The sequence below is a fragment of the Carcharodon carcharias genome, chromosome 2 (assembly GCF_017639515.1).
Source record: "Carcharodon carcharias isolate sCarCar2 chromosome 2, sCarCar2.pri, whole genome shotgun sequence".
Taxonomy (NCBI): Eukaryota; Metazoa; Chordata; class Chondrichthyes; order Lamniformes; family Lamnidae; genus Carcharodon; species Carcharodon carcharias.
In genome coordinates this window covers 40,568,963-40,595,896 of record NC_054468.1, presented here as the reverse complement: position 1 = coordinate 40,595,896, position 26,934 = coordinate 40,568,963, and the positions used below count along the sequence as shown (strand labels likewise).

General features: G+C 37.9%; 1 protein-coding gene across 11 annotated transcripts in view; it reads right to left on the bottom strand.

Moving 5' to 3' along the window:
* Window positions 1-1,795: 1,795 nt before the first annotated feature.
* Window positions 1,796-26,934, bottom strand: part of eif4g1a (eukaryotic translation initiation factor 4 gamma, 1a) — a 123,592-nt gene continuing 98,453 nt past the window's right edge. For all 11 annotated transcript variants that reach the window (XM_041177190.1, XM_041177175.1, XM_041177184.1 and 8 more), the window contains 16 exons: window positions 22,305-22,541; window positions 22,092-22,196; window positions 21,309-21,468; window positions 20,634-20,737; window positions 20,425-20,530; window positions 19,029-19,131; window positions 18,062-18,390; window positions 15,959-16,077; window positions 15,323-15,495; window positions 14,543-14,668; window positions 12,972-13,053; window positions 12,773-12,871; window positions 4,971-5,114; window positions 4,196-4,277; window positions 3,925-4,068; window positions 1,796-2,807 (listed from right to left, as the gene is read on the bottom strand). In XM_041177190.1, coding sequence (XP_041033124.1) covers window positions 2,626-2,807; window positions 3,925-4,068; window positions 4,196-4,277; window positions 4,971-5,114; window positions 12,773-12,871; window positions 12,972-13,053; window positions 14,543-14,668; window positions 15,323-15,495; window positions 15,959-16,077; window positions 18,062-18,390; window positions 19,029-19,131; window positions 20,425-20,530; window positions 20,634-20,737; window positions 21,309-21,468; window positions 22,092-22,196; window positions 22,305-22,541 — 2,295 coding nt within the window. In that variant the 3' untranslated portion in view covers window positions 1,796-2,625. The remainder of the gene's footprint in view (window positions 2,808-3,924; window positions 4,069-4,195; window positions 4,278-4,970; window positions 5,115-12,772; window positions 12,872-12,971; window positions 13,054-14,542; window positions 14,669-15,322; window positions 15,496-15,958; window positions 16,078-18,061; window positions 18,391-19,028; window positions 19,132-20,424; window positions 20,531-20,633; window positions 20,738-21,308; window positions 21,469-22,091; window positions 22,197-22,304; window positions 22,542-26,934) is intronic.

The window sequence follows — 26,934 nt, the reverse complement described above, 5'->3', positions numbered from 1 at the left end:
ACTTTTAATGGGAGAAAATTGCAATTCATCAAAGGCTTAACATTGGAAAGGCAGTCTGACAACACTGAGGCAGTAAATGAATCCAAAGAAATTGAACTAGGCCTCAGCAACATACAGATGGAAGCTTGCTTACCCTGTTGTCCGTGAATGATGTTGACAAGAGTCACCATGCAGTTGATGTGGAGCAAGCCATGGACAGATTGTGGAGTATGCTGCAAGTAACTGTGTAGTGGCAAAAGAGAAGCTATTGCTGGACATATTCCAACTACAATCAGATGAGAATGAGTAGAACCATCTAACCAATTTCACCGAGATAAATAATGGAAGCAAAGTGTTGGAGGAGGATGAGAGTGGTTGATCACATCAAAGCTTGTAGACGGTTGATGTGGAAGAGGTGGGATACCGAACCACTGTCAGTCAGAGGAATTAATTTTTAGACTGATGAGCATTGCTGGGCCATGACAGACGGAAATCAGATTAAGGATTTCTAAGAAACATAAGCATGGATTTGGGAAGATGTGATTAAGGACTCTGGAAGTGATAAAGTTATGAAAATAGTCAGACATGTGCAAGGACAGTGGGGTCAAAGATGGCTGGTGGGCAAGGAGGAAATCAGAAACAGCTGGATGGATGGTCTCAATCTTGTTGATAAATAAGTCCATGAGCTCCTTGCACTTTTGTTAAGTTGATGATGGTGACGATGAGAGTGGCAAATCAGAGAGTTAACCATGTTCTGCAAGATGATCCTGGAGTAGTTAACAATTTGGAGAGGAGATGATAGCCCAATTGCACACAAAGTGGTCCAGCCATATTTAACAATGGATGGCTAAACCAGTTGTCTTCCACATTGCTCCATCAAACCCAAGGGGTGTAGATGTGAGCCAAAAGTGGACAATGCCAGGGTCAAATGCAATGACAAAAATTAGAAGATTTTATTGGGACAAGGTGTCCCCAAAGGTACATATTAAAGGAATGGTTAAGCAATTGACCGCTGGAAAAAATGTGGATTTAAAGATGAAGTCATGGTTTGGAGGAGCAGATTTCTTTTCAGGGACAGATACATAAGAGATTAGGAGGAAGTGGGTGGTGATACAAGGAAGTGGTCAAAGAAGGCCTCAACTGAAAGAGACCATAGGAGCAGAAAAGCAGAGATTAAGGGAGGGCAACAGCTGTGAATTCAGGAAGTCAAGGTGAGCTGAGCTGAAGACTGAAATTCAGTGCAAGGTTGAAGGAGGAAAGGGGCAAAGATATCTCAGAAAGAAACCTGAAATAAGAAGTTCACAGCAGAGGTGACAAGAGCAATGCAAATAATTTCTTTAATCAATACTCTGTTGTTAAATCAGTGGGAAGATTGAGACAGCCACACAATGGTGGCTGCAGATTATTAAGTAGCTTTGTAACTGAAACTAAAGGATCATAATGCCTTCCCTTTGGTTCTAACCAGAGCTAAACATTTGTTTATCCAATGGCATCTTTTCAATTAATCGCCAAGATCAAACCAAGTTGATCCAACCCATTACCAGGCTTAAATCCAAAAATTAGGAATAAATGACTTGTAGAGTGTTACAATCTCAGATCAAAACTTGTCACTTGCATCAACAGTACAAGGAAAGATCCTGAAACCAATGGATGAACTGGGTTATAGGTTCCATCTCAAATGTCAGGTAAAAAGAAGATATGCCTGTTTTTTCTGTTGCTTGCCTTGTACTCTACATACAGTTGGAAAGGTAAAGGTTTCTGTCGCGATGGAAAATATCTTGTTACCATTAGCAAAAGTAGAATTAAACACTACAAATTTTTACATTGCAATATGTTCTTTATTTTCCAGTTCTGGACGTGAAAAGAGGCATTAATTTTTAATTAAATACTTAATAAAGCAAAAAGTATTTACACATTCATTTTAAACTGTAATCAATGGAGGATTCATTCTTGTTGATAATTACAAGCACCTTATGAACTCAGGAATTCTATAAATACAGGAGACACTGCTGCACTTTATCAAAGACAGCAGAAATAACATGGCATTACATTAGCAATATTGCGGAACATTTATTTACAGAACCGTCCTAAAACTGTTCTACATTAAGTAGAATCACCTAGGAACTGTACTGTTTTTACTTTTTGTCTAATTAAACTGTTAAACTCTTACTGATTTTTAAAATCCACTACAGGCTTGTTCAAGGCTTTTTATACAACTCATAGGCATAAGAACAGAGGAGTCCAAGGGCTGGGTGCCCCTCCCCTCAAAAAAAAAAATCTAGCATAGGGAAACCAAGTTGATATACCTTGGGATCCCTAAATTTGTTTGCATCGTTGGCGATTTAACACCAACAAGGTATCCACCATTCATTTTTAAAAATCAAAAATCCCCACACTTTCCTATGCCCATGACAACCACCTAATTTTAAGGACTGTCTCAATAGCCCTAATTTTTTTTTTTCTAAATAGTTATATTTGTTAGACATGAACTGCTGATGTTAAAAAATAGATAAAACCTTGAAGTACCAAGGGTTTATTGAATAGACGTTCTCAGAACCAAGCACTTGATTGTGCAAAAACTCAAAGGACAGTTCTCATCTGCCTAATGTGATTTGCCATGTGATTGACTTCTGTCAATCATGATTTCTAATTGCCTTCTGATTCTTCTTCAGCTTCTCTTAACCAAGTGAAGAAAGCTGTCACAGATTTCAAAGCTACTCCCTTTCCTTGTTGTTCAGCTGGATCTTTACTGGATTCCCATTTGTAAAAGGCTTCTTCAGATATAACATCCTCGTCATACAAAACATCGAAAAATGTCCTTAGTAAGTCTGTAAAGAATACAGAAAATAAATGTCTACCTTTCAGATTTAACAGTACACAATTTCTAAATTGTACTAATGCTTAAGAGCATATATATCCAGTATCCAAAGAAACTGCAGAAAAATTGTAACATATTCAATTTACCCAATATTCTGACAGTGAGTACTTTACACTGAGTGTGAATTGCCAATGCATGAAAGCACACATGCACTATATTTTCATCTAGTCACTCAATTTGGCTTCACAAAGTACCAGACAACACACTTATGCCTAATTTATTGTTAAAATTAACAAAGGAAAGAACACATGCCTCTAGCTTTTCTCTGGAAAAAAGTACGTGCAGACCCAAACACCAAAGGCTCAAGCACCCACAGTAAAAACGGCTTCAAGAAACAATTAAGAGCAGACCAAGAGTCAATCTGGCGTGGAATACATGCCTACAGAGAAGCCTTCCACAAACAGAACCTATAATTCCATGAAATGCTCAATCATTTTTGTGATGTTTGAAAGGAAAATATGTTTCAAACATTTGGAGCCTTTTATGTTTATGATATTAACATCTTTTGCTGAATGTTCTATCCTTCAAAGTGGCCCTTCAAACATTTGCTCAAAGAGATACGAAGTAGAGCTGTCAATTTTATGCTAGGAATTTTTAAAAAAAATATGGTGAGAGAGGTTGGGGTGTGGGGAGGTAACTGTGGTGTTGGGGAGCAGATCTAAGCGTTTATCAACATCCAGCAGCTAGTCAGACTTGTTTATCAATCATTACTATATGCTATCTGCAATGGAGTTATGCCAAGTCATAGCTACAAGAATAGCTTAGATCTTACACTGAACCTAACAAAACCAAACTTGAAAGCATGTGGATACTATTAGAATGCAGGTACCCAGGCAAAAATGTCTTGCGTACCAAGCTAGAAATCTCAAATGTGCTGCCATAAGTTTTCAAAAGTAATCTGGTGCTTACTAGAGATGGAAGGAAACCCAAAGGAGTCCAACATCACTAATGAGCGAGATGCCCATAAAACTGTATTTAAGTTTACAAGTTGATTTTCAGCTCTATTTCTCAGAGATAGCATGGAGAAAGAAGGTCAAAAGTTACAAAGCAAGAAAAAAATCTCTTACTTGGTGGCTGCTCTAATTTGGCCATTAAGGCCTGAAGGGCATAGAGTGCTTGTAGTTCACGCTGGGGATCAGAATTCAGGTATTTAGTTAGGACTTTCACTCTGTTTTGGACGACTTCTACATCCACGCGAACAGGGTTTTCAACTAAAACAAGCAGGGAAAGGAGATGAATGTAAGGAAGGAAAAAAAGAGTTAAAACGTTGACACACGTCAGTGGACATTTTTCCAAGAAAAATATATTTTATTTTTAAAAATTCAAAAGCGTACTTACATACAACAGCAGAATGACAAATAGATTTCATTAATGCTCTAATGAACAGCGATGAAACCATTTGCTTTTCATCAAGGTTAGCCTGCAAGAGAAAAATTTCAAGTAAAAACCTTGATAGACAATAGCAATTGTAAATCCTACCTGTGCACCTATGTTGCATAACTATACATAATGTATTGATGAAACCCCATATCCTATTATATAATTGGTATTTATAACATTGAGCACTAGAAATATAGAAAATTATCCCGTCAATTTTTTTCAATCCAAATCTCACCACAGTATCAGCCATGGCTCACTTGGTTGTGCACTCGTATGAGTCAGACGGTTGTTGGTTCAGGACTTCAACTGGTACTCCAGAGCAGTACTCAAAGAATGTTGCACTATCCATGATACTGTCTTTCAGACAAGACATTAAACCAAGGCTCTGCCAGCCCCCTCAGGTGGGCATAAGATGTTCCAGGGAACTATTTTGAAGGAGAGCAGGGGAGTTATCCCCAATATCTTAGCCAATATTTATCCTTCAATCAACATCACAAAATACAGATTGACTGGTCATTATCACGTTGCTGTTAGTGGAAGCTTGCCATGCACATGTTGGTTGCCGTGTCTCTTACTTTACTACGACGGCTTCATTAGATTTAAAGTACTTTGGAACGTTGTGGTCGTGAAAGGAGCTACATAAATGTAAGTCTTTATTTTCGTTAAGAGCTCTCTTGCCCCCCCCCCAAACAACTGGATTTTTTTTAAACTAACCATAATGTAATGAACTTACTTCAATCCAGTCAAATATTCTTTGGTTGTCAGCTTTCTCCTTAATCAGTTTATCAAACTGTTCACACAGGTCATCAAAAGATATTTCAGCTTTGCTTGATGTTTCCTCGTGACTAGATTCGTTTCCCAGCGTAAACTCCACTTTCTATTAAAGCAGTAAATAATTTAAAAATTAAAATCACTTTGTTCTAGTTACTCATGCAGTTACCTACTGACATAAGTATTAAGAAGTTTTTCCACTGCTAAGCGAAGAAACAGAAAGTTCAAAACTGTATTGGGCCACTGAAGGATTTTCAAGGGCAGGTTGCAAAGGACTCATTGGAGATGCCAGAAATATTAAATTGGTACTCTGATTCAGTCTTTACTCCTGAATATGACAGCTATTAGAATTGAATAATTTTGATAAACTTCCACCATTAAATTAGATGAACATTTTGTTTTCGAAAGAATTGAATTTAAAAATATACAGCAGCTGTGCCAGATGTTATCCACCTGAGGATCCTCAGGGAGTTGGGATTTTTAATGGCTCACTGCATCCTGAGTTGGTTCCCATTGACTGGAAGGAGGTTCATAAGTGCCCCCATCTTTTAAAAACAATACCAAGATGAACCCTGGTTCATCCATTAGTTTGGTATCAATAACAGGAAAGATGATTGAAGAAATTATTGGTTATATAAAAGTTATGACTTAAAAAAGAGAGTAAACTAGCAAGAAATATAAAAGCAAGATATTAAGAGCTTCTACACATAGAAGAGAGAGACAGTGAAGCTAAATATTAAGATGAGACTAGGGAATTAATAATGGGAAACAAACGCCAGAGACTTGAATAAATATAATGTATCAGTCTTCAGTGTAGAAGACACTAAAAAGTGTCCCAATAATAGGAAAAATAATCAAGGAGCAAAAGGGAGGAACTTAAAACAGTTATCACTGGAGAAAACTAATGGGACTAAGGGCTGATTGGGTCTTAAAACAAGCGGCTGCAGGAATGTGGATGCATTGGTTGTAATCTTCCAAACTTTACTACATTCTGGAAACGTCCCAGTGGACTGGGACAGCAATGTAACACCTCTATTCAAGAAAGGAGGGAGACAGAAAGCAGGAAATTGTAAGCCAATTACCTTAACATATCATTGGGAAAATGCTAGAATTTATTACTAAAATAGTAGCCCCAGGACATTTAGAAAATCAACACAATCAAGAGAGTCAACATTTTACGAAAAAATTATTGAGAGTTCTTTGAGGATGTAATGAACAAGTCAGATAAAGGGGAACCAATTGATGTAGTGTCTTGGGATTTTCAAAAGGCATTCAATAAGGTGTCACAAAGTTAAGGCTTGCAGTTCATGGTGGGAGACTGATTAACTAACAAAACAGGATAAATGGATCATTTTCAGGTTGGGAAATTTTAATTAGTGGGGTGCCACAGGGACCAGTGCTGGGCTTCAACTATTTCCAATTTATATCAGTGACTAGGATGAAGGGACTGAGTTTGCTGACAAAAAGATGGATAAGAAAGCAAGCTGTGGGGAGAATACAAGGAGTCTGAAATGGGATATACATACTTGGCAGTTATCTACCTTGGTAGGAAGAATAGTAAAGCAAATTATTATTTAACTGAGGAGAGACTGCGGAACACTGCAGTACTGAGCAATCTGGGTGTCCTGGTACATGAGATGCAATGTTAGCATGCAGATACAGCAAGTAAATAGGAAAGCAAATGGAATGCTGGTCTCTACTGCAACGGGGACGGAGTAGAAAAATAGAGAAGTTTTGCTACAACTGTATTGGTGAGGCCACACCTAAAGTACTGCATATAGTTCTGGTCTCATTTAAGGAGGGATATGCTTGCATTGGAGGCATTAAAGAAAGGTTCACTAGGTTGATTCATGGGAAGAAGGGGCTGTCTTATTTGGAAAGGTTTAGCAAGTCAAGCCTATATTCGTTGACGTTTAGAAGAATTAGGGGTGAATAAGATTCTGAGGCGGGTTCAATAGAGTAGATAGAGGATGTTTCCTCTCATGGGGGAAATATGGAGCCAGGGGAAATTGATTTCAGAATAAGGGGCTTTTCATTTAAGACTGGGATGAAGAGGAATTGCTTCTAGGACCTGGAATCTTTTCGAATTCTCTACCCGAGAGAGATGTGGAGGCTGAATTACTGAATATATTCAAGGCCGAAATAGACATATTTTTGAACCAAGGGGTGTCAAGAGTTATGGAGACCAAACAGCAAATTAGAGTTAAGACCCAGATCAGATCAGCCACGATCTTATTGAATGGTAAAGCAGACTTCGAGGGACAATATGGCCCACTCTTATTTACGTTCTTATAATATGACTGTTTGGATGAAAAGGGACGTAACAGGGACACTCAAGATGGGCTTCAACCAGAGAATTAAAATACTGAAGGTTTGGGGCACTGTTTGCAAATTTGGAGATGACATCCTATATGACTCTGACAAAAATAAACTTTCCATCCTCGCCCTTCTCCACCTGTCTGCAACCTTGTGACACAGTTGACCACACCATTATCCTCCAATGTTTTGCCACTGCCCTCTAGCTGGAATGGAACCTGCTCATCTGGGTACATTCTTAGCTGCCTCATCATAACTAGAGTATCACTTGCAATGGCTTCTCTTCTTGCTCTTGCACCGTTACCTCTAGGGTGCCCCGAGAATCTATCCTTGGCCTCCTTCTATTTCTCATCTACATGCTGCCTTCGGCAACATCATCCAAAACCACAACATTAGTTTTCACTCGTACACTGACAACATCCAGCTCTACTTCATTACCACCTCTCTCAACGACTCCACTGTTGCTAAATCATCAGACTGCATAACCAGCATCTAGTATGGGATGAGCAGAAATTTCCTCCAATTAAATACTGGAAAGACAGTTCTTGCACCAAACTTTGCTCCCTAGCTATGGGCTCTTTCCTTCTCCCTGGCAACAGTCTGAGATTAAGCCAGTCTGTTTGCAACCTTGGTATTACATTTGACCAAAGTCGAGCTTCCAGCCTCATTTGCATAATCACCAAGATCATCTATTCCCATCTGTGTAACGCTGCCCTCGTCTCAGCTCATTTGCTGCTGAAACCCTCATTCATGCCTTCATTACTTCTAGGCTTGATAATTCCAATGCACTAACTGGTCTCCCATATTCTACTGGTTGTAAACTTGAGGTAATCCAAAGCATTGTTGTCCATGTCTTAACCCGCACCAAGTCCTATTCACCTTTTACCCTGGCTGACTGACCTACACTGGCTCCTGATCAAGCAACATTATTCTCATCCTTGTTTTGAAATCTCTCCGCATCTCCTCCAGCACCACAACCCTCATATCTGCACTCCTCTAATTCTGGCCTCGAGTATCCCCGATTTTAATTGGTCCACCACTGGTGGGTGCGATTTTCAGTTGCGTAGGGCCTAAGCTCTGAAATTTCAACCCTACATTTCTCTGCCTCCCTACCTAGCTTTCTTCTCTTAATTCTTGGACCAAGCTTTTGGTCATCTGACCAAATATCTCCTTATGTGGCTTGGCGTCATATTGTGTTTAATAATGTTCTTAAAAAGTGTCTTGGGACCATGGTTAAAGGTGCTACATAAAGAAAGTTGTCATTACTAAGATATAAGGGTCAGAACTGTAGATGATTAACATTTCCCTGAGGCAGATGTTAATGTGTTGGAAGATTGGGCTCATGATTGGAAAACAAATAATACTTTGAATAAGTGCAATATTACGCAACATTATATCAACATGCATGTGCGAGAGGGGGAGGGGGAAATTAGGGCAGTCTTGTGCATACATCGCTAAAGGTACATGAGTAATGCCGTGAAGCAATAGAGCAAACAGGGTAAAAACAAAATATTGCAGATGCTGGAAATCTGAAACAAAAACAAAAATAGCTGCAAAAACTCAGGTCTGACAGCATCTGCAGAGAGGAATACAGTTAACGTTTCGAGTCTGTATGACTCATCAGAGCTAAGGAAAAATAGAAATGAGGTGAAATATAAGCTGGTTATGGGGGGTTTTGACAGGTAGAGCTGGATAGAGGGCCAGTGATAAGTGGAGGAGCAAACAGGGTGTTGGGATGCAATTCTATGACAATTTTACGATAAGGCTTTGTCAGGCCTCACTTGGCATACTGTGCCTAGTTTTAGTTTCTTTACATAGTGGGTCACACTGAAGCTTTGGAAAAAGTGCAGAGGAAGACAACTAGACTAATAAGAGTATAATTCATCATAGTTATTGAGACAAAGAGTTGAGATCCTACACTTTAGAGAAGCATCAACCTATTTAGGAGTGCTCTGATTGAGGTTTATAAGATGAAGGAATAGATCCTGTTTGAGGTGACTGTTTCTTCCTTTAAATAGGTTAGGCTATGGTGCAAGGAACAAGGCAATATAAAATGAAGGATATAATTAAAAAGGGGGTGCAGAAACCTGGGGGTGTATGTACACATATTGAAGCTGGCAGGGGAGGTTCAGAAAGTGGTTAAAAGGCAAACAGGGCCCTGGACTTTATAAATAGAGGCAGAGTACAAAAGCAGGAAAATTATGATGAACCTTTATAAAGCACTACTTCAGCCCCAACTAGAGTACTGTGCCTATAAGAAGAATATGAAGGCATTGGAGAGGGTCCACAGCAAATTGGAGAATGGTTCCAGCGATGAGGGGTTTCAGTTATGGGAATAGATTGGAGAAGCTGGGGTTGTTCTCCTTAAAGGAAGGGTTGTGGGGAGATTTTGAACATCTCTATCAAATGAGCACCCTAGTCAGAAGAGATGGGAGAAAAACCATTTCCAATGGCAGAAGGGTGAGGAACCAGAAATCACCGATTTAAAGTGATTAGCAAAAGAACCAACAGTGACATGAGGAAAATCTTTTTTTAAAGTGGTTAGGATCTAAAATGCACTGAGTGTGTGGGAGAGGCAGATTTAATCATAGTTTTCCAAAGGAAATTGGATAAGCACTTGAAGCAAAAAGATTTGCAAGGCTATTGGGACAGGGTAGGGGAGTGGGACTAGCCAAGTTGGTCTTGCAGAAAGTTGGTATAGACACAAAAGACAATATCCTCCTTGTATGCTGCAGCTGTTCTATGATTTTATTACAGTGGATCTCTGAAACAGGTAGCCTCCTCATGTGGTGGACACTGATGCACTGAATTCCTTCAAGTGAGGGCTGGACCTGTTGCTGGTTGGGGCAGACATTACTTATTAAAAAATTAGATACTTCACTGGCCTGGATTTGATATGGACTCGAAACATTAACTGTATTCCTCTCCGCAGATGCTGTCAGACTTGCTGAGTTTTTCCAGCTATTTTTGTTTTGGATTTGTATCTAGTTCTTTACCTCTCGCAGAAGAACACAAGCTTTTAGGTGGGGTGGGGAGTTTATTATATTGTGATACACAAGGTATTGCAATTGTGGGGGGGCTTGCTGGATGGGCCTGAGCAGCTTTACCTATCTAATCATTGCTTACGTGTTTGTAATAAGGAGGCAGTATTTGAAAACAATTTTCACTTCATAAATTAATATAAATCAGAATTTTAGAATTCAGCGAAGGAAGACGGAGAAATTTATATGGAAACAGAATGAGAACAAACCAGAAAGACATACAAAAATTGGAAATTTGTTTAGGTACAGAAATAGGAAGAGATTAAAGAAAGTAAACGTGGGCCCATTAGAGGCAGAGATAGATAAAATTATAATGGGTAGTAAAGAAGTGGGACAGAAATATTAAACAAATATTCTGCATGTGTCCTCACGGGAGAACAAAATTCCAGAAATAATCAGAAAACAAGGGCCAAGCGAGACTGAGGGACTTCAGGGTCTTCAGAAATCAACCTAAGAAATAGTATTGGAGAAATTAATGGTGCTAAATGGTGACAAAACACCTGAACCTAAAAATCTGCATTCTAGGGTTTTAAAAGAGGTGGTGCAAAGACAGTGAAAGCATTGGTTTTGATCTTTCAGGATTCCTTAGATTCTGGAACAGATTCTAAAGATTAGGAAGTAGCAAACATAATCCCATTATTTAAAAAATGGAGGAAAGAGAAAACCAGCAGTGATAAACCAGTTAGCTTATCAGAAGCAGACAAAATGCCAGAACCTATGAAGGAAATTCTAACACTTAGAAGATCATATTACTAAGCAGAGTCAGCATGATCTAAGAAAGTAAAATTGTGGTCTACAAACCTGTTATAAGTTTGAGGATGTAACTAGTTGGACAAAGGAGCAGGGGGACCAGTGATGTAACATATTTGGATTTTCAAAAAGCATTTGATAAGGTGCTACACAAAATTAGGATGCATGGAATTGGGGGTAATAAATTAGCATGGATTGTGGATGGACAGAAGGCAGGAATATATGGGACAGCTTCAGGTTGGCAGGTGTAACTAACGGTGCACTGCAAGGATCAGTCCATGGGCATCAGTTATTCATAATCTATATTATTGATTTGGATGAGGGGACTGAGCGTAATGTAGCCAAGTGTGCTGACAATACAAAGTTAGGTGGGAAAGTAGCGAGGAGGCCACAAATAAAAAACTGCATAGGGATGTAGACAGGTTGATGAATGAGCAAGAACACGCAGATGGAATATAATGTTGCTAAGTGTGAAGTTATCCATTTTGGTATAAAAAAGTATTTTTTTTAAAAAGGTGAAACAGGAAAACGTTTGCATTCAGAGGACCTGGGTGCCTTCGTACATGAATCACTGAGTTAACATGCAGGTACAGCAAACAATTAGGAAAGCAGACTGTACAATAGTTTTTGTTACATAGGGGTTAGAGTGCAAGAAAGAGTGAAGAAGTCTTAGTACAATTCTATAGGGCAATTGGTGATGCCAAAAGTAGAGTCGTGTGTGCAGCTTTGGCGTCTTTAAATAAGGAAGGACATATTTATTCTAAAGGGAGTGCAAGGAAAGTTTACTAGGTTGGCTCCTGGGATAAAGGGACTGTCGTGTGAGCAGAGATTGACTTAAGCCTATATTCTCTGGCCTTTAGATATAATGGAAACATTTTTTTTTAAAGGGCCTTACACGACAGATACTGAGAAAAAGTTTCTGCTGACTGGAGAATCTAGAAACAGGGACACATTTCAGAATATGGGGTCAGCCGTTTGAGTTAAGATGAGGAGAAATCTCTTCACTCAAAGGGTTGTATACCTTTGGAATCCTCTACTCTACAGAGTTGTGGATGTTCAGTCAGTCATCAATTATATATTCATAGAGGTTGGTAGATTTTTGGTTACTGAAGGAATTAAAAGATATGGGGACAGTGCAAAAAGGTGAAGTTGTTGAAAGTGGAATAGGCCTGAAGGGCCAAATGGCCTACTCCTGCACTCCTCTTTATATTCTTTTATACATTAACTCTACCTTTGGCAAAAAGGAATCAATTCCTTAGCACCAATAATTGCAGAAGTTTTGTTTAATTATCAATACAAAATTTAACCCATCAATCTACACATACCACATTAAGGCTCCAAATTATAACAGTTAAGATGGAACTGATGAGCTCTTCACAATAAGTTGTATGACAGGGTACACCAAGAACTGTATCAAAAAATGTCTCAAAATTGATTAAGGAATAAGAAAAATTAGAGTGCGATACCAACTGCAAGTCAGATTTCCCAACTAGTTCAGAAAGCAATAGCATTGCATACCTGTGTAAAATGTACTGTTCTAGGCAGCAATGGACTAGTGTCATCAATATTATGCCTCTCAAATTGCTGCATGTACCAAGTGTACTTCTAGCCCCAGGGCTTGCAAGTACAAGACATAACTGATACAAATAGTAGATACCTTCTCTGTGACAAACTTGTTAATATCTTCTTCCTCAGCAAGGAATTCCTTCCAGGTCAGACCTCCCTCTCTCCATAAGGAACCTGCCTTTTTACGGCTCTGCAAGATTGATGATAAAAATAATTCAACACGTGGGACTTATAAACCTGAAATTGCAGGGATAAAAATATCAACTCACATCAAGTAATCAAAAACTTACCATTCCTTTGCAAAGTAAACATAGAAGATCAGCGAGCAGAAGACCAGCTTTTCCAATGGTGATAAGTGGCTTGGCCATTTCTCTGCCAAGAGAAATTTTTTTTTTTAAAAAAGCATCAATTTCACAAAATAAACATGCAAAACTGATTATTTTACTTCCACGTCAGCCTAGCTTTTTCTAAGTGACCTAATAAAAAATCTAGCAGTGTATGGCATATCTGTAGATTCAGAATCAAATCACGCTCAAATTGAAACATCATGCCAAACTTAAAGCACTTTGTAGCCTTATCAGCCAGATTAAATGGTTTTGCATAATCAAAAAATCACCTACTTTAAAATTTTCCCTAATTGAAGCCATAAATCAGAGCAGGAAGGAGGCTGTGACAGGTCTCCCTTTGGTAGCAGTCCCTAGCACAAAGGACTTCAAATACCCAAACTCAGCTTTGCATTATAGAATAGGCACCTCTTCACATTAAGCCCCTGCATTTACATGAAAATTGATTTTGAATGGACCCAGCAGATGGAAAGTAATACAGCCTTTCATTCATGTGGCAAATGATCACAGCTTTCAATCGTCTCCAAAAATGTATTTATTTCATTGAATTGTACACCAGCAGCTACTTTATGCAGACAAGATCCCATAAACAGCAGTGAGATGAATAACCAACAATAGTGGTTTTTGGTAATCATCAAGGCAGAAATCTTGGCCTACAGAAAATCCTGTTCTGAGGTAGTACAATAGGATTTTAACATGATCTTCCATCTGAACATGGACCTTGTTTTTAAAGTCACATCTGAAGGACGACAGCTCTAACAGATTCAGCACTGTCCTGGAGTATCAGTTCAGATTGAGCAAGAGGTTTGAATCCACAATCTTTTGACCGAGGGGCAAGAACTTTGCTTGTAAAACTGACACAGTTAATGGTTGAGAGAAACTGATGACCCAGTACTCATGATATATTGATTCCTGTCTTTCACATGAAACTGGACACTGAAAATTCAATCTGAACAGCTATTCTAAAAGGTCAGGAACTACTCCACTAAACTTGGAACTTCTGAGTCAGAAATTGATCATAATTTAGTGGTAGCATTTTCACTGGAGTCCAATCATAGATCCATGCCAAGGCACAAAATCTATCCTGAACACTCCAGTACGATGCTACTTTACTGGAGGTGCTATTTTTCAGATGTGATGTTAAACTGCCCATTTGAATGACTGTGAAAGATCCCATGATAGCATTTGTAGAGGAACAAGGGAATTATAAGTGTCGCGACTAATATTTATCCCACAACCACTATCACCAAAACTGATTAAACTCATCATTCAATTCATTGCTGCTGTGAGAGCTTGCCGTGTACACATTTATAGCCATGCTTGCCTACACTTCAAAATTCATTGATGATCCAAGGGCTTGAAAAAATATTGTAAATACAAATTAATTCTATCAATATCTCACTGTCAACTTATTTGATATTCATTTATATTTATGATGCTTCTGTTTGTGTCATGTTAATAGTTTTTATTTTTTGACTAGTTACTGACAACATTTCAACAAAGGATGTCATTACTACCTGAAAAGATCTCCCATTGGTATGCCTCCATCATGTAGCATATGAACAATTAGTTCAGCAAGATATTGCCATATATGTGGGATATCAATTTCCATATCTTCAGCTATTTCAAGAATTTCATGTAGCCTATGGTACACAAGTGAAAAGACATACAAAAGCTATTAATATGAAATAATCATCTTTTCCACCCCCCAAAATAACCATCATTTTAGAAGCCATTTGTGATAAATATAAGCAAAACTGAAAAACAGTAAAGATCATTGTAATAGAGCAGGAGGAAAGAAGGAAAGATTGAAATATTTATTTCATCAAGTCTCAGAAGTAAAACTTTATATTTTTAAAGAGACATTTAAAGTTAACATACAAGCACCAACATTTTAGGTTAATTTTTTTAATGTAAAGTCAATATATATAATTACATAAAGATTGTGGATTAACATATACCAATTTTTATAGATCTAATACTTCTTCAGCATTAATTTCACATACTTCATGTTAATTTGAATTAAAAAATTCCAGATATCACATTGACAAAATAAATGAGACAAAAGATGCAAGCAGATTCAAAAGTAATGCCCATTTAATAGTTACTGAATAAAAATCTGAAGGTTTAAGTCATTAAGAAAATGGAGATATATAATATATATATTTTTATATATACGTATATAGCTGTGTAGACTGGTAAAAACTGTACTCTGTCACAAATCTAAAAGTTCAATTTAATAATTGATTTCTAACAAAAACTGAGTTTATCAGTAAGTTAAAGGTTCCAATACTTACCCCTTACAATACTGTTCCTTTGACAGAGTACCAGCTTTTACAAGCTGATACAACAGTGTGCCCATATGTTCTCTCGCTATTGCACTTCTCTCCAAAGTTGACTCAATCCCACTTCGAACAAAGATGTGCAGTGTCTTAGGCGATTCAAGCTCCTGTACGCACTGCAATGCTTCCTAATGAAAATTAAATAAGCTATCAATTTCCTTTCAAAAATTGCACACTAAGCAACATTGTTTTAGAAACATGCCCAAATGCCAAATTTGTGTACAATCTCCTGTGGTCAGTCAGAGAATATGCTGCTTCATGAAAAGAACATTACAGAACAATACCATTATTCTGTTGCATGGTCATGTTCTGCTTTAAGGTTAAAGGTTAATTGTTATCAAATTCCCAAAGTATTCCTTGGTTTCATTACATTTTTGCCAAACCCAGCTACAATCATGACGGATATAGCAACAATTATGCTACTCTGGCCGTTGAGTAATCTTCTTTGCAATATAAACAACAGTTTTCTATAGCACTGAGACTGAGCTGGCATTCAAAAAGCCATTCTGCAATGTAGAACATTATGGCCTTCTAACCAAACCATATTGTTCACACATACAAGAATAATTAACACGCTTACTTTGTGCTTACCTTCATATCATTGATATGCAAATATTCCTCAATGATTGCCTTGGATTTCTTTTCAAACTCTTCCTCAGAGAGGGCGGGTTTATCAGGTGTCACAGACATAGAGACAGGTTCAAGCTTAACTAGTAAATCAAATGAATTGGATTAAGTTTTTAAAAACATATTTAGCTGAATTATTGCAGCTTTTCCACAGTTCAGATGATTACAATGCTTATATTCCGTAGCACAATATGTTTGCTGCAAGTGTTCAGCAGCACACCCATTACCCTATCCTCCTCTTTTGCCTCCTGGTCAGTGTTCATTTACTGACCTATAGCAAATAAAGCACACAGCAGCTTCCCACAACAGTATAGAAGTGTAAAATGGTGCCTTTAAACCATGAATACTCCCAATTATTTTGTTAAGACCATGCCTTCAAATTTTATCAATAATTTAATGGCCATCTCGCATTGATCTTGGGCATTGACATGTTTTCCCTACAGGGGCTACAGTATTAGTGCCTGATAATGAAACAGTTTGAGTCTCAGGACTGACTAGAATGCCAGGAGATTATAGGTAACACAGCTGATCATTGCCCATCTACTCAAACACTGTTTCTGTAACTGCCTGACATTTCAATCACCTGAGACAATGGGATATTTACTTTGTAAGGTCAGCTTCTCACACACACACACACACACACACACACACACACACACACACACATACAAACAGATCCCCCACAAGTTTTTTTTGAAAGCTTTGTCACTGGGGCCACCTCACACTGTACCAACGATCAAGATCAATGTAACAGCTCATTCTTTTTAAAAACGCTTTTCAAAAGTTCTCTAACCACAAAACACCACCTTAGCAAGAATTAGTAAGAAAAGGATCTTGTTCCACCAGGAATGACAGCATTAAAAGTACACTGTAAAAGGTAAGTAATCCTAGTTTCAGCATTGAGGCAATGCTTGCACATCTTGGAACCAATATTAACGTACTGCTCCATTTTAAAGGAGAGGGAGGCCCTAAAAGAACTAAATCAATTCCTGCTGCTAAAATGGATTTGTCAAAAACAATGACTGATGTGTTGTGCCTGAGTAAGGGGCATTCTGCACAGCTAACTTCAAGACACTCAACACAACCCTAGCCAGGTCACTTCTTCATTGAATGGCATAAAGGAAAATACACCCAATTAGCCACTTAAGTGAAAACCATTCTATCTGATGTACTGAAAATGTTTTTTTCCATCTGATAATAAGTGACTGCTGGGACTAAGTCCTGTGAACATAACAAACCATTCCATAAGAATCTGCACTGTGAACCTAAAAATCTTCATCCAATAAACAAAGTGACAGATAAAACGGCACAATTTCCTGACCAAAATGCAAAAATAACCTGGAGTCCTAATGCTACATTATCTTCACACGAAATTAAATTAGACCCACAAGCAAAGCCAGCAACGCCCAATCACTGACAGCTGAAACTAATGCCACAAAAGAAGTTTGAATGGTGTGCCCAAAATTTTAAAAGAATGTTACGTTCCTAGAAAGAACCAAATATATTCGGATGCAACTTCCACGTAAATCACGTAAAACAGAGAACCTACTGGATCAAATATGAATGGTTCATGAAAAGTCATGAAAACACAGATCATTTTAAATTCATAATCAGGGAGCGGTGATCAGGACTGGGTAGAATTGACAAGAATTTCATGAGTAGGGCAAAAGGAATGCAGTGGCTAAGAGCTCTGGGATCAAAAAAATACGTTGCCTCAACAGCACACACTGCTGTAATACCATGCTTCAGCTTTGACTCCAGTCATTTGCACCTCAGTGGTGGCTCCCATCAATCTTGCCAGAAAAAAAAAGCTCAAAACAAAATCAGTACAAAATCCTGTATAGGTCTAAGTAACTCTCTGGACATGACTAAACATCCGCACATGACATTGAAAAAAACATAACTGCATAACCCCTTTTTATAGAATAGTATTCCAGTGAGAGTTGATATATTGTGCACTTAATAAAATATTAAATACAGCCAATTCTTTCAGAATTCAGCTTCAACAGGCTAGAAATTGCATTTTTTTTTTGTTATGAGCTCCAACAATGATATCAGGTAACTTACCAGACTCTTTACTCCGATCTCGTACATGTCCCCGATCTCTTTCTTCCGTCATACTTGCTACACGCCTGACTGGTTCTTGAGAGCTTCGTCGTTCCCGTTCCCTGCTTCGGTCATCTACTTCTTTGCTGTAGCTTCTCTTAGTAAGTGGAGGCCTGTTACGATCACTTCTCTCTGGTTTCTCAACACGATCATTTTTGTCACTCTTTTCACTACGATCACTTTTTTCACACCGATCACTCCTCTCATTTCTGTCGTAACGTTCATTCCTTTCAAATCGGTCTCCTCGATCACGCTCACCCTTTTCACTTCTATCTCGACTCGAACTACTCCTGTTGACAACCATCCACCAAAGAAAAAAAATCAGTATTACAGAGTTGCAGCAACTCAAATTGCACACCTGAGCACTTGCACATGACTTTTATTTCTTCTGGATTCACATATAAAATTAATATGGCTTTCTGTGGTGAAAAAATCAGTTGTTATTTACCCAGCATGGGTTCTCCATAGTCAGACATTAACCACACAGCTCAGCAGCAATTTATATTTTTTTAATAAAGCCAAATTTTACTCATGCTGGTTTCTAATTTTACAGTAATAGGAATATCCATATATGCAATATCCAGTTGCATCCTTTACATTTGTCCATGCAGTTGACTAAGTAATTACTTCCATTCTTAAAAGTACTGGTTTCAGTAATGCAAAGTGCTTAATTTTCACTTTTTAAAAGCACATTTTATGCACATCTTAAAAAAGTGATGTATTCCCAACTTGCCAAGAAGTGATCAAATTAATTTCAGTCATACAGTATTGTTTCTAGATTAAGCAATTTCAACAAGGTAGCACACATATTGTAGAATTCAAAGTTCTAAACTTGTGTGGCCACACAACAATTGAAGCAGCATTCTAAATTTTTATGTCCCTGATTTAAAAGCTAAGTCACCAGGAAGCATCAATTTCACCAACTTGCCTGGGCACAACCCTCCGTGCATCAAAATTATCTGTAGATGAAGACTGTTGGAGAGCTGAAAATCTATTCAATGTGGCTGTGGCTGGCCTTCCTGAATCCACACCTAAGTACACAAATAAGAAATAACTATATATACCTGCAGTCAACAACATTCAGGAATTAATACACAGTCATATTTGCAGAGTTGGCCACACCCCACTTGGACAACTGCATGCAGTTTTAGGCACCACACCACAGGAAAATATATTGACCGTTGAAGGTGTAATGCAGATTCACTAAAATACCAGGGTTTAAAGGGTTAATTACAAAGCAAGTTTGCATAAATTTAGCTCGTATCTCCTGGAGTTTAAAAGGTCGCTGTATCATTCTGCGGGTTGATCTAAATGAAGTGTTCAAAATGATAAGATTTGAATGAGTCGATACAGAAAAGCTACTTTTACTGGTGGCAGAAGCAAGAGCAAGGGGCCACAATCAAGTTGGAGGCCATTCAGGAGTGAAATCAAGGTATAGTAATAATTTGGAATTCTTTCCCAAAAGGTTGTTCATGACTGAATCAGTAGATCATCTTTATTTGCTCTGGGGATCCTGGGATTTACAAAGGCAGGTAAAAGTAGAGATACAAATCAAGCCATAAGCAATTTGAATAGTGGAACAGGCTCGAGAAATGTAATGCCCTCTGAAAACATTACCACAGTCTAATTAAGAAGCCATGGTGCTTCTTGTATAGCATTCAATCTAATATGATATACAATAACTGATAAGTCTACAAATTTAGAAAGCGAACAAAAGCAATGTATGAAAAAAGATAAACAATAAGTTAATGTGACAAGATCCTCAATTTGCTCCCCATCTTCTGAAGTTGTAGTAAATATTGGGGCATTTCAGCCACACCCTTTTGTCTTCACTCAACATACAAGCACTTTCCTGCAAAGTAACTTTGGCACAGGCCATGTATCAAACCAGTGCCAGTTCAGGCTCAGTGTTAAACTTGACAAGAAACATACAGGTGTCAGCCAAAGGTCATCCCTTTTCAAATTGTGCACCTATAACGTGAGGAGGGTGGAGGTAGCAGGTTAAAAGGTAAATTGAACAGATTAGAGTACATCAAAATAAATCACAATTAAAACCAGAATGGAAAAGAGATGTCAGCCAAGAAATGTTTGCATTTTACTTTTGTAGATTTTAATTTCAACTGTTTCCTTTAGTGCATTAGGATTAATGTTGGTCACAACTCCATTCCTGACGGTCAACAACTTTGCTTACTGGTACATTAGTGTAGTCTTAACAACATTGGAGTATGCACAATGAACCTGTCAATAATCTAACCAGCACCGAAACAATCAATTGGATTTATTTCTATGTTGATCAAGAAAGACTCAATATTGAGAGATAATACCTGTATCATTAGGTTTGCTTCCCGATCCACCACTGCTTCCTTTAACCCAGCCGCCAAGTCGACCTGCTGGTGCCAGCACTTGATTGTTGTAATCCATGGGCCCTGCCTATTTACAGAAATTGGGAAGAAATTAAAGTTACTAAGTAGGTATTACTTACATTTACTATAGAAATGGGCAATTAAATTTCAAGGGGGCAATAATCCCATACCTTTGTAATCTTGCTTAGCCGATTAGTATCAATAGGTCTGCTACTTTTGGCAATTGGCACAGTATTCCATCCTGCTTCATCAATCCCTTGACTTCCTCGGCCACCTATAGTTATCAACACTTTATCAAACGTTTTGGAATTTTTTTAAAAATCACAAACTATTAAAACAAGAGTCACAAAAAAATCATAGTTGAGGCCCAACTAGAGACAGTGTCTTCACTGTTAGGGGGAGTTTACTAATATCAGCAATGTAAACAAAGCTGCCCTGGGGTTGCATATTTGTATGATTTAAAGCTAGAAGAGGTTGAGAATGCCAAAATTTCAATGTCACCTATCTTGAAGATCAGTACCATCTTAAACAGCTGTAACCATCAGTTGAGACTGTTTAATTTAACTACCTAAACTGTGTGGATCCATAAGCATAGAATGTGCTGGAAAGTAATCACCAAATTGAATTGGATTCCATTGGTACAATAAAATTAAGTATATAAAATGCCAAGAGAATGAGACATGGCCAATTGTTAGTGATTTTAAATTTTTCCCAAATGCAATATAAGTAGAAATGCTTGAACTTTCATAAACTGATGGAATAAAATTTCTAGCTCCAGAATAATGTCTACTTATACAGGAGTGAAGAAAGATTACATGGCAAAATCACCTCATTATTAAACTCACCAGTACTACTGCTACTTGCAGCACCTCTCCTTTTGTCCTGTTTGGATAGAAGCTGTTGCTGTACCCTTAACTGCTGTTGATGTTCTTCTATCTGAGCTTCTCGGTGAATTTGCTCTAATGTCTTGGGTCCCTGATCACCTCTTCGAGGCACCCAGTTATTCTGGAAGTTAACACAATATTTGAAATCTGAAATAAACTATAATTCACTATGATCTTTTTAACCCAAAAATAAAATTGCATTGTTCCTCTCAGCTGAAATATCTATGATCTAAAATTTAATCCAAATCACACCAGATAACAGAGAATGGAAAAATACAAGTAACTTAAACACCAAGTCTGTCAAGAATATTACTGTTCTGAAATTTTTATAGCTTGTTCGGGACTTTATGTATTGCGCAAAAGCTCAGAACTAGGAACATTAAAAGATGACACATTGGCCAGTACTAAAAGATTAACATGGTTATGCTGTGGCTGTAACAGCTGCATGATACAGCACTATATGCTGGACACACCCCTGATAGCAATTTCTATTGTTGATATTTTAGAAATGAGTAATTAAGTTACTCGGGCTGTGTTAAATACTTAGTTGCTTCTGATCAAGCATTTATTTATTTTCAATATTACCAGCAAAGCAGAAAATTTACATGTCCAAAAATATCAAAATGCCTACATAAATACAGAAAATTGACAAAAAATTCAGACCTTGTTTGCGTTTTTTTTAAATATATAATTCAACATTTACACAGATACAAGTCAATTACCATATTAGTCAACTGAACTCACTTGTCGAAGATCGATCACATCCTGCACCATAAAGCGAATCCGAGATGAGGTTTTCCTTTCTTTAATAATTTTTTCCATCTGGTTAAAATACTGATCCATCCTAGGCTAAAGGCAACATACAAGGAGTGAATGTTACATATTCAAAAGAAATATCAACCATATCAATAAGGTTATTATTGCATAGAGTACTTTAGGGATTTTTAAAAAACTTACTTTGGCTTTTTCAAAATCCAAGTCTTTGCCTATTGTAGTTAATAATCTGCATAGGCACTCAAGTGATTCTTCATCATGATTCTTTAGCAGCTTCACTATACAGTCATGCATTATTGGCTCTGTTAACATTTTCAGTTTGAAGAGTTCACCAATGAATTTGATATTGCCTAGTGATCGCCGTCTAGCTTTGTCCCTTGCATCCTTTAGCTCTTCTTGGAGACGGGTTTTCTCCTCAGACTGGAATGAACAGAATTCAAGCAGTATAAGTTTTAATTCCAAATCATAATTCTACAACATTTAAATTCAATAACTAAAGATGGAGACATTTAAACATGACAAATGGTTACATAGGTGAGATATATCATTGTCTATGGAATTGAAGCCAGCAAGAGTCAGCATTTTGGGTGAGTGAAAGAAGCAAAGAGGCAGATGATATTTCAATACTCACACCACCACACAAAGCAAGTCCAAAAGGATTTATTTTTGAGGCAAGATTTACTGCTATTAATCTTTTACACTTGGAAGAAAACATGGAATCAATAATTCTGCTAGTCTTGTTTTACATTAAACAGAAAATTAGATCCATGCCTATTTTATAGACAATAGCTTTAAAAAGGAATGACCTTGCAAGAAACTAACAATGGTGTATTTAATGGCATAATATTTTAACTGGTGCATACTAGTTTAATTAAAATAGTGCATGATGCAGAAACATAGGTAGCATATGTTGCAAAATGAAATGAAGGCACCAGTGGGTAATATTCAAAAGTTCATTTGAACTAAATTTTAAAAAGATTACAATTTAATGAATTTCAAAGGTAAGATAATGCTGTGTAGTGGACAATACCACTGAAGAAGTTACATAACACAAAGTAATAACTGTTTATGCACAATAAGGCATGCATACCAATATACACTGAATAATTTAATTCAAATTCCTTCAGTGGGATGGAGGAGAAAATACTTGCTGCACTAAGGCTACAGGGTACAACTTTTGAGATATCCTTCAATTACCAATAGCAATGACAAACAACTATAACTCCTAAAGGAGAAACAAGCTCTATTTAAATAGCGATTTTATAGCATAGGAACAAATCATTTGTTCCATCTAGCCTGCCTTTCTGTTCCACCCAAACCCCAACCCATCCTTCTACAGTCACTTCCCTTGTACTTATCTAGCTTCCCCTTAAAAGCATCTATGTTAGTCACTTCAACTTCTCCATGGTGTTAGAAAGTTCTACACTCTAACCACTCTCCGTGTGGAGAAGTTTCTCCTGAATTCCTTATTGGATTTATCAGTGACTAATGCATCTTTATGATGCCTAGCTTTGGACTCATCGACAAGAGTAAGTATCTTCTCCATGTCTACGCTATCAAACCCCTCAATAATTTTAAAGACCTCTATTAGGGCAGCCTTCTTCTAGATGAAAAAAATGGCCGCCTGTTCAGTCTTTTTCAGATAGTTCTTCAGTTCTGGTATCATTCTTGTAAATCCTGTTGGTCTCAAAGGTGCTCATTGAGTTTGCAGGATGCTCCTGGATAGGCTGGAGAAGCTGGGATTGTTCGCCTCAAAACAGGAAAGGCCAAGGACAGATTTGATAGAGGTGCTTAAAAATCAGAAACAGCTTTCATATAAACTGTTATAAATAAAGAGACTGCTTCCAATGGCTGAAGAGTCAAGAACAAAAGGGAACAGATCTATGGTGATTGACAACAACAAAAAATCTGAGGGAGTACGAGGAAAAACTTGTCCCGCTAGGAGAATCTGACAATAGCCTGGGGCAGGTTAGGAGAGTACCTTTTCAGACCGTATCTTTTAGTCATGCAAATTGCAGACAAGCTGTTGCAAAGTGATAAAAGCAAAATACTCCGGATGCTGGAAATCTAGAACAAAAACAAAAATACCTGGAAAAACGCAGCAGGTCTGACAGCATATGCAGAGAGAAATACAGTTAACGTTTCGAGTCCGAATGACTCTTCATCAGAACTAAGGAAAAGTAGGAAAGAGGTGAAATATAAGCTGGTTTAAGGGTGGTTGGTTGGGTGGGGGGGGGGGGGGGTCGAGAACAGGTAGAGAAATGTATTTCCTTCCATTGTTTTATCTCTACCTTTTAGCCTATTTTGATTTCCCCCCCCCACCCCAGCCCCACTAGGGATATCTGTCCCTTGCTCGTCCTGCTTTCCACCCTTAATGTCCCTATTAGCACGTTTCTTAGCAAATATCACCACCGTCAACACCTCTTTGTCCTTTTGTCTGGCAATCTCCACCTATCAATGGCCTTCTATCCAGCTCTACCTGTCCCACCACCCCTCTCTTAAACTAGCTTATATTTCACCTCTTTCCTATTTTTCCTTAGTTTTGATGAAGAGTCATTCGGACTCGAAATGTTAACTGTATTCCTCTCCACAGATGCTGTCAGATCTGCTGAGTTTTTCCAGGTATTTTTGTTTTTGTTGCAAAGTGATGATGACCAACTCCCAGGATGGTGGGCAATGACAGTAGTCATCAGCAACTAAGAAAAACTTGCATTTATATAGGCTTTTCACAACTACGGGAAGTCTTTATAGCGTTTTATAGCCAATTAAGTACTTTTTAAAGTGCACTCACTGGTGTTACACAGGAAACGTGGCAGCCAATATATGCACACAGCAAACTCCCACAAACAGCAATGTGATAATGGCTAGATAATGTTTTGGTGATATTGAGTGAAGGAAAAAATATTGGACACTCCTGCTCTTCTTTAGAGCTGTGATCTTTTACATCCACCCAAGTAGGTAAATGGGGCCTCAGTTTTGCACCTCATCCAAAAGGTGCCACCTCTAGTAGGGAAAGGAAATAGAAGATGAGGGACAATTCATCACTCCAGCCAACAAGCCGTCATGGAACTTGCTGACTGAATTTGGGTGAACACCCAAACCGGGAGATTTTTTCCAGAGACATTGACTACTAATACAGTTGAATGCCTTTGCCATGCAGACAAAGACACATTTTGCTAGGAGTAGTTCAGCTAAGAACATGACATTTATGCTTCTATCCTTTCTGAATTCAGTGCTATTCCTACAACTGAAGCATCTTTGGACTCCTGTGGGGGATATTCCTGACTACCAGATAGATTGAACAGTTCATGAGACATTTGACTAAATTGTCACCGCCAGCATTGTAATCTCAGGACACCCATTAGGAACTTAAAATATGTGCAATGATAATATGGATTAAAACTTTATTAGCTTTAGAGTGATTATGGAGGAATAAGGAACAATCAAAAGTGAAGACACAACTGAAGATGATGAATTTCAGCAAGTTGAAAAGGGATCTCACAGATGGACTGGAAACAAAGACTGGCAGATAAAAGGTAAACTGAGTGAGGGAATTTCGAGGAGGAGATAGTCAGGTAGACTAAACACACTCAAGGGGTATAGGAAGGGCATCCAAAGCTAGAGTTTCCTGATTAAAGATAAAAATTAAAATTAAACAGATAAATGTCACATTCCTAATACAGTAGAGAATTAAGCAGAATACAGAAAGTGCAGAGGAGAACAGAAGGAGGTTGTAAAAACAGGTAATACATGTGAAAATATTCGCAGGCAATGGGACAACCAAAGTCTAAAGGTGTTGAAGGAAAGGTGGTGCTGATTGGGGGTCAAATAGAAAATCTTGTAGAGGCATGGCTGATGTATTAGATCAGTGTTTTGTATTTGTCTACACTGAAGAGGGTGCTGCCAACATCACAGTAAAGGAGAGGGGAGAGATATTGGATAGGTTAATAAAGGAAGTATTAAGTGCATCTAAGGTTGATAAGGGAAGTATGGATGGAAATAGCAGAGGCTCTGGCCACAATGTTCCACTCTTCCTTGGATATGGACTGTTGCTGGAAGACTGGAGGATTGCAAACATTACACCTTGATTCAAAAAGAGAGGAGGACAAACCCACTAACTACTGGCCAATCAGCTTACCATTGCAGGTAGGTAAACTCAGACTATAATCCAGGTCACTTAGAAAAACAAGGGTTAATAATTGACAGCCAGTACAAATTCTGACAAACTTGATTTTTCTTTAACAAATTAGTAATTAGGACAGTTGCTCTTTTTGATGTACATTAATAACCTGGGCTTCAATATAAAAGACAATCTCAGTTTGCAGATGACAAAAATCAAACGTATTTAAACCAATGAGGAGATGGGCAGATAAAACTTCAAGAGAAGGGTAAAGTGAGGCATTTTGGGAAGAAAAATGGACGGGCAATATAAAATAAATGGTACAATTTTTATACAAAGTGCAGATACAGAGACACTTGGGCTTTATATATTGATGCAAAAACAAGAAAGTTGTGTTAAATCTTTATAAATCATTGGTTAGGTTTCAGCTGGAGTATAGCGAGCACCACATTTAAAGGTATGTTTGAAGAAATTGCAAGAATGCTACCAAGGACGAGGAACTTTATGTGGAAAGAATGGGATTGTCCTCCCTTGAGCAGAAAAGTTTAGGGGACATTTAATAAAGGTATCGAAAATTATGAATAGTTATGATAGAGTAAATAAGGTCAATTTCCACATTGGGTCAGCAATCCATCGTTCTTTGTTCATTCCTCTCCTTCACCCGATGGTGACTTCTGCACTCTTCTTAATCCC